General features: G+C 37.8%; 1 protein-coding gene across 4 annotated transcripts; it reads right to left on the reverse strand.

Annotated features, from left to right (window-relative positions):
* Positions 1-178: 178 nt before the first annotated feature.
* LOC109625435 (afadin- and alpha-actinin-binding protein-like) lies at positions 179-7,650 on the reverse strand. 4 transcript variants are annotated; one of them, XM_069521952.1, is made up of 14 exons: positions 7,520-7,650; positions 5,572-5,685; positions 5,086-5,234; positions 4,565-4,768; positions 4,223-4,333; positions 3,974-4,109; positions 3,770-3,845; positions 3,432-3,612; positions 2,796-2,943; positions 2,493-2,629; positions 2,166-2,336; positions 1,896-2,013; positions 1,221-1,371; positions 179-1,120 (listed from the first exon to the last, which is right to left on the reverse strand). In XM_069521952.1, exons 2-14 carry the CDS (start codon positions 5,588-5,590, stop codon positions 970-972), a joined length of 1,752 nt encoding a protein of 583 aa, XP_069378053.1. In that variant the 5' UTR covers positions 5,591-5,685; positions 7,520-7,650; the 3' UTR covers positions 179-969. The 4 variants fall into 4 exon arrangements, with proteins under 4 accessions (XP_069378053.1, XP_069378054.1, XP_069378051.1 ...); XM_069521953.1 differs by having other exon boundaries at positions 1,221-1,368; positions 2,166-2,339; XM_069521950.1 differs by having other exon boundaries at positions 2,166-2,339.
* Between the last annotated feature and the right edge of the window lie 16 nt (positions 7,651-7,666).

Raw genomic sequence — 7,666 nt, forward strand, 5'->3', positions numbered from 1 at the left:
TTATGTCTTTCCATCTTCTTGATACAGCTAAAAAGCTCATTAAAAACTGGTGAAAGGAACTCACATTAATATTCACATTGAAGTGACCTACCTTCAATATCTAAAACAAACTATATAATCTGTGTTCAATTTTAACTCACATGATACATCACGTTATTAATGTGGCTTAAACATGTACAAGAAAGCAATGTTGTTAATCAGCCACATTTCTATTATAAAACCACAGACACATAATTCATATTTTACAGTTTGTTGTAAAATATAAACAGCATTAAAGTTACATTCTCACTCTGTTACAGTCGACACGCTTAAACCTGCAGTGCAGAACTTTTGTCTTCCCCCTCAGGCATTGGGAGTAATTAACAAACAGTGCTCTCCAATGAGGAAAAGCCATATGAGTGTTCCGTTTGTCCTTATTGTAAATTATTAGATTGTAATCCTTCCTTTGCACATTGAGTTTCTTTTTTTATCTGGACAGTTAGATACCTCTCTTCAGCCACAGGCACTGAAATAACACTGCTGTGGCAAACCATTCATTACTGGCTGAGGTAAAACGCATTATTACCCGCATGGACGGGGACAGGATGACGCCAGATTCAAAGGACGTTCATATGTAATGTCCCTAACACCAGATTTAACATAACATTAGTTATAAATTGATATAAATGCCAATTTGTAGGTGCAGCATAAACTGATATGTACAGCTAGCAAAATCTTTTGTTGCAGACCCAGCATTTCTAAAACATGTTACCTTAAGTCTAAGGAATCGATGTGAGATATGACTCCCAAAGCAAGTTTAGCAGTTCAAAGTAAATAAATCAATACATACATCATAAATTCTAACGATAAAACTGTGAGCTTGTACAAAAGAAACATTTAAACTACTATTTTCTCTTTGTCACACAGAACTACAGACTTGGAACGCAACTCCTTTGAGTTTGTTCAGAGCAAATTCACATAAACCGTGATTCAGATGATAAGACTTTTTGGCGTGTCACAGAGCTGTTCATTTCCTGTGTGAGGATCTTTACTGTTGTTCCACCACTTGTGCTGAACTGGATCAGTTCCATTGCAAAAGATGTTTGATTCTTCAACACGCTCAGTCTTTGGTCTGGTTGAGCTGGAAATCAAATTTCACAGAGAGACATTTAACTGCATTCATTTGAAGGTGCATTATGATTTGTACTATTTCAGTCCATGTGCAAATAAAGACACTGTACCTGATTTCTGGGATGAGGCGAAGGGTGCGACACAAGTCGTCTGTGGATGGTGATGTGAATGAGAAACATCTGTGTGTGGGGGAGGTTGTGTCAGACTGGCATTTGACAAGCTTTTCCGGGGATAAGGCTGCACTCCCCTCCGATTCAGCTGCTAAAATAATATGAAACCTTTATTAGTATCTGAAATTGGAAATTATTGTTACCTCATACTGATAAACGTATAGACTGCATGTAAAGATGGACGACATGACATCTCCTGAAAAGTAAAGCCAAATAATCTTGATCGCCCCATGGTGGCTGGCTGCAGTATAGATCATAAACCCTGCCTCCTAAGTGTGTGTGGATGGGACACAGACCAAACAAAGATTTTTCTCAAAGATGATTTCTGTCATTTTAAGAAGTTCTTATCACACTGTTGTTTTTCAAGTTTGTTTTTATAATTAATAATTTAAGGCTATTTGAACTGAGTGAAATGTTCTGATTGACAGCTGAGGCTGACTCCTGAATGGTTGAGGGTGTATATCGGCAGGATTACGTGGCTCCACACCACGATCACTACAAAAGGTTTTGTTTTTAAATGTGAACTGAATGTCATCTGAGCTTGTGTTCCAAAGTAAACAGGGACACCTGGAAAAACTTGACCAACAGAGCAGACGTTTTAGACTAAACACTCACATATTAAAAAGGCACTTTTAGACTTTGACATCGGGGGTTTCTTTGTTTCTGCAAACGGACTCAAGTTTAAAAACTGGTGTTTGAGCCATGTTGCACTATCCTCCTCGAAGGTCTTCCTCTACAAATCAAACCAGATACAAGTCAACACAAAAGAAGTCAAAACACTCCATAGAATGATATAGCACACAAGAGTTTTATACACAGAATGAAAATATAGAATAATTCCTGACTTTTATTCTGTTCATTTTGCCAATTTATGTCACAAATCACCTCAAGGCTCAGTCTTATGGCTGCTTCTGTAAAGTTTCTCCTCTCCCTCTCAAAGATCTTCCTCTGTTCCTCTAAGGTCTTCCACTCCTCTCTGAGACGCTCTTTCCCCTGAGACACGTAGCAGTCACTCAGCAAAGAACCCGTCTCCTCATCACAAGGAGAGCTGATCTGCTGCTGCAGGAACAGAAAACAGGTATGATGTGGTCCAGCCACAATTTATTAAGCAACATATATGTTATGCCGCTTTGTTTCCACTATGTCACTTTTACTTTTGCAAATGGCAAATGTGAACAAATCCCAAAGATTTTAATGTGAATTCATTCATACCTGCAGCAGCTGCTGTTGTGTTTGAATAAAGTCTTTGCACTGGTGGATCTCCAGCTTCAGTCTGTCCATCTCCTCCTCCTGAGTCTCTTGTGCAACAGCATCAGTGTTTTTACTCTCACTCATCTGTGCCAAAGAAGCTGCACAAACAAAACCAGAAATTAAAACTTTACAACCATGTTTACATCCATCTGTTATTATATCATGTAAGAGTACTTTGGTTCCTCTGACAGATTATTTTCTTTTGCTAAATCAGTGGTTAAAGAGGAATCACATAGTTGTCTCTAAAAGTAGTGTGACCTCTACCTTGGCTGTCCAGTCTTTCCATGTGGCTCTTGAGTTTTCTCCACTGGAGGCGAATACTATTGGTCAGCTTCTCCCGAGCATGAGCACAATACAGCTCTACGCTTTCCTTACTGGAATCAAACACTTCTTCTTCATCCTCTGAGTCAGTCTGGCATGATAATGAAAAATACTACATTTCAATCATCAACACTCGTGCCAAACAAGCCTCTAAAACCAAACTACACGACAATTATGACAATGATTATCAGCTGAGAAACAAACTGTCATTTTTTGGGGAATATTTATATATAAATATTGTCAACAGTTAGGAGCAGTGTATCAGACCACATTTTTTCTGTACAACATAAACATGCCCATAGCACAAACTGTTCAAGTACAGAAAGGCCAAATTGATAGTGTTAATGTCATGCAAATGTATTTCCTATGGTCAGATCATTAATCATTTAGGCAAAGTTCTTGTATGTCATGTGTTTTCAGAGCAAAGAGCAGTAGTAAGTTTCACAGCTCAAAAGTTAAATATATAATAAATTAATAAATGGATAAATCAGGTTGAATAACTATAATAAATATATTTTATTATAATATAATAATATATATATATATATAAATAATATAATTTTTAAAAAGTTGACTAACCTGTATGCAACCATCTTCATGTTTATCCTCTTTCAGACTTTTTTTCCTTGAACTCAAAATTAACCCCATGTCATTTTTCATGTGCTGCAACACCTTCCTCAACTCTGCATTCTCCAGCACCAGCTCCCTCTGTCGCGTGTCATAGTCGCTCAGCAGAGTCCTGTACATCTCCCCTTCATGCCTAATGACAAGAGGTGCAGTGGTGTGTTTTTATTCAACCTGACAAAGTCACATTTTTGAAACAAGTAATTAAGTATTTTTTCTAGAGATGCTATTATGTATGTTTTTACTACCATACTGCTACTATAGTACTACTAGGTCATAAGAATTGAGCTCACTTTGCTTCTGTCTTTTCAGTTTTCCAAAGGCTTCTCTTTCCATCAGCTCTTCCAATGTTGTTTAACATGTCTATGGCTGGAAGCAAGAGTGACAAACACATGAAACGAGAAAGAATCTGTGGAGTTCAATGTTGTACATACAAAACAAATTCATAATAATTCATTCATTATTTAATGGAAAGAATAACACCAACGAGATTTCACCTTGTTTCTTCTCCTTTTTGTCAACCAGAAGTTGGTTCAGACGCTCTTTCAGTTTGTTAAACTCTCTTTCCTTTCTTTTCATCTCGTGATTGTACTGAGTGGCCCGACTTGCAATTATGTTCTGGAGTTTTTGCACCTGTCAAGAGCAAAATAAAAGAAGTTGATCTTGGTGGATGCTTAAACACAGACAGAGGACGTGTCTGTGAATTCACTTAATATCATCTGTGGACGCTTTTCCAAAGAAAGTACCTCTTCCTTTTCATTTTTCAGGCAGTTCTGCAAACTGTTCACTTTCAGCTGCAGCTGCCGTTCTTTCTCAAGGAGTCCAGTATTTTGTCTTTGGGAAACTTCAAGTTGCTCCTATAGAAACAGAATAAATATATATATATATATATAGTGACAGTGAAATAAACTCAACTTGACTGAACTACAAGAAAAAACTATCATTGATGAGAAGAAGTACTGTGGCTTCATTCTTATATTCATAGAAAAATATATTAAAGGTTGTACTATCAAATACTTTATCTGAATTTTAGTATTTAAAGTTAATAACAATATGACGGGAATCACTGGGTATAAATGTTACTGCACCTTTAGCTGGGTGCTGGTGAGCCGCAGGAAGTCCACATTGCTGCTGGACTTGAGATGCTCCACTTCCAGGTTTTCCAGGGTTCGCACGCCCCTGCGATGCAGCTGAATCAGGTCATACATGCAATTTAGGACAGCTACAACATTTATCTCTGAGCTGCCAGCAGACGCCATCCAAAGTGGTGGGAGGCCAAGAGATGACATCTCCTGTAAAGGCGAGAGTATATAAAAAAAAAGACAAGGATAGAAAGTTAGCTACCAATTATCATTTCAGTGTAGATTTGAACTCTTCATTTCTCTACATACATTATAATATATTATTTAAACACAAACATTACAGGAAAACAGGAAACAAGCTTTTTCTTCAAGTTTTTATGGATTATTTTGATGATATTTCTACAACATGATTAATAGTCTCCGACCATAATCAAACCAAGGAGACTGCTGCCATATTGGACAAGGCAAAAGCATTTACAAACCATTTACTGTAATAATACTAGAAATAATAAACATATAATACCAACCTGATTGATGTGCGATAGACATGCTTGCACATTGTGCTCCGTGCAGAAGGTACTGAGGACGTAGTTTCTGTGCAGTGGCAGCGATGATTGGCTAAACTGCCTCAAGGGGGATGTTCTACATTCAGCAGAGCTGCAGCGAATGTCCTTGACTTCAGAGAAAAAGTAATGTGTCAAATATATACAGTACATAGGCCTGGGCTAATTTAGCAATACTTAACAAGAAGCATGAAATGTTATTCTTGGCACAGTATTCCACTGTGATCGGTCTGTTTACCTGTTCCTTATTCATACAGTTTAATACAGAGCACAAGGCAGCTACTGAGGGCAGAGGACTAGAGTACCATGATTCAATTAATCTGACTAATGAGGATGCTAACATCAAACAAAAGTTGTATTGCTCCTCTTTCTCAGCACAAAGACGACTGTTCAACGTGTCATTCGTGGTGCAGAGTATGCAGTGGTGTTGTGAGATGTGAGAAAACTCACCCGATGAGGACTCTGGCATTGTTGCGGTGCAGCCTTCAGGCTATACGTGGATCATCTACTGCATGTGTCAGATAAAACAAAGCTCAACACAAGATCCACCTGCGCAGACTGCTCCTGAAATAGAAGGTCAGATTAGCAGAGCCCATTGAACACAGCCTGGATTACAAAGGCAAAGGAAGTGAAGAGGGATGGAAACACCCAGCAATCTAAACAACAGCATGTGAGAACTACTGCTCCTTGAGGGCTAATTGATTCAACTATCGCAGAAAATGGACCGAACAGAGAGAAACTGAGCATTTACTTCGAGAATCATCAACAAAGCTTATTATTATTGATATTTTGAGGCTTTCGCTGTTGTTGTGGATGTTGTATTACACCATTGTTCCTGCAGGTTACATGCAGGGACCAGGCCAGCATCTTATCTCAAAGCTCTTATCATCCAGCAGATCAGACTAATCCCAGGCAGACAGTATGGTGATTTGTCTGAGAAGCCGCACAATCAGCAACACAACACAAAACTTTTTCCTTGTGTAGGAAAAATACCGAATATATATAAAACTGCAGTGCACAGTGTTCACATCCAAAACCTAAACGTTAGCATTTTTTACTAAATCAAAACTTCATCACAGGATAGATATTGTCAAGGCATTTTTAATATAAACATTTTTTTTTTAATTGACATTTGTTAACTTTATTTTTCATACATTCCTTCTGGGGGTATGCACCTTTTTCATTTCAGTGGTATTTTATCAGTCTGGTGGGACAGATGGCAAACCTACAACCACAAAGCTTACACCAAGCCTGGATCAGCTAAGGCTGACCACTCAGCATGCGTTAACCTTTAACTCAGTAGTCAGACTTCATTACAGTAATCTTATAAATTATCAAAAGATGAATTTTCAGAGTAAGTGTCTGCAGAATCGATCTTTAGGTTTGTGGTTCCTCTGAGATAAAGCACTTAATGGCTCACTTAATGAGATAAAGCACTAGGCCAACTATGTATTAAATGAAATACACCCTGTCTTTGAAATCAATATAATAATAACAATCATAATCATAATAAAAAATAATATGCTTTACAAGTAACAAAGTTAACAAAGATGCAACGTGCTGAACAGGATGTAACAAATGTAATTCAATAATTCAATAACTTTAATTAAATTTATTTAAAACCCTCAGAAGAGGAAACGAAAGCTAATGGGTGTCACAACATTTTAGCTTAATATAAACTGCACCGTCAGCTCCAGATAATAATAACAATAATAATAATGATAATAATAACAACAATAATAATAACCCGTTATTGTTATTATTATCATTACTATTGTATAGATTGGTAACAAAGTTGAAAAGGGGTGAACAGGATATTACAGGATAATTTAACTGTTTCCATTATATATATACTTTATATGTAACCATTATAGCTTAATATAAACTGTAAACTAATAATAATAATAAACAAATAATAATAATACGCTTGATTTGTAACAAAGTTAACAAAGTTGCCAAGTGCTTCACAAGAAGATACAACAACAACAAAATTTAAAAAAAGCATAATAACAGGTCAAAACGTTGTTTTTCTTTAATCAAATAAATTATTCCTATTCAAAAATGTAAAGCTTGTGTAAAGAGTATATTTCCCTTATAACAGCCTGTCACTAGTGTGGCTCGTGTTACAGTCGCTGGTAAACAACATGTGAAGTTAAACTAATCTCATGCATTGACCTCACACTGGTCAAATCCAACTTTATTAACAACACCGGAAGGTGAAGCAGTCTCACGGCTGCAGTCAGTTGCAGGGACGTTAACCACGGTCACCTCACAACAAGGTGACTGTGAAGCCACGCGGCTGCTCACACAGGTGATCCAGTCACTGCAGCAGACATCCACACATCCACACATCCACACACTCAGCCCTGAGACACACATGAGAGACGCCTGTTCTCACCTGAGGCTGCGGTTTGTGTTGTTTCCTTCACACTCGGGAGAAGCTGCTCGAGCTCCACTACACCACACTGCACGCAGACCAGACAGCGCGCTGATTGGCCCAGTCGTTGTCTAGCAACCGAACACGGCTCGGTGTAATTGGCTGTTG

Source organism: Paralichthys olivaceus, chromosome 3 (assembly GCF_024713975.1).
Source record: "Paralichthys olivaceus isolate ysfri-2021 chromosome 3, ASM2471397v2, whole genome shotgun sequence".
NCBI classification, from domain to species: domain Eukaryota; kingdom Metazoa; phylum Chordata; class Actinopteri; order Pleuronectiformes; family Paralichthyidae; genus Paralichthys; species Paralichthys olivaceus.

Bases quoted from the DNA above. Each gene is read 5' to 3' on its own strand.
- LOC109625435 (XM_069521950.1), bottom strand. The intron at 3,613-3,769 runs GTGAGCTCAATT...TCTTGTCATTAG, and splicing joins ACTGAAAAGACAGAAGCAAA to GCATGAAGGGGAGATGTACA. The intron at 1,121-1,220 runs GTACAGTGTCTT...TTTGATTTCCAG, and splicing joins CGCCTCATCCCAGAAATCAG to CTCAACCAGACCAAAGACTG.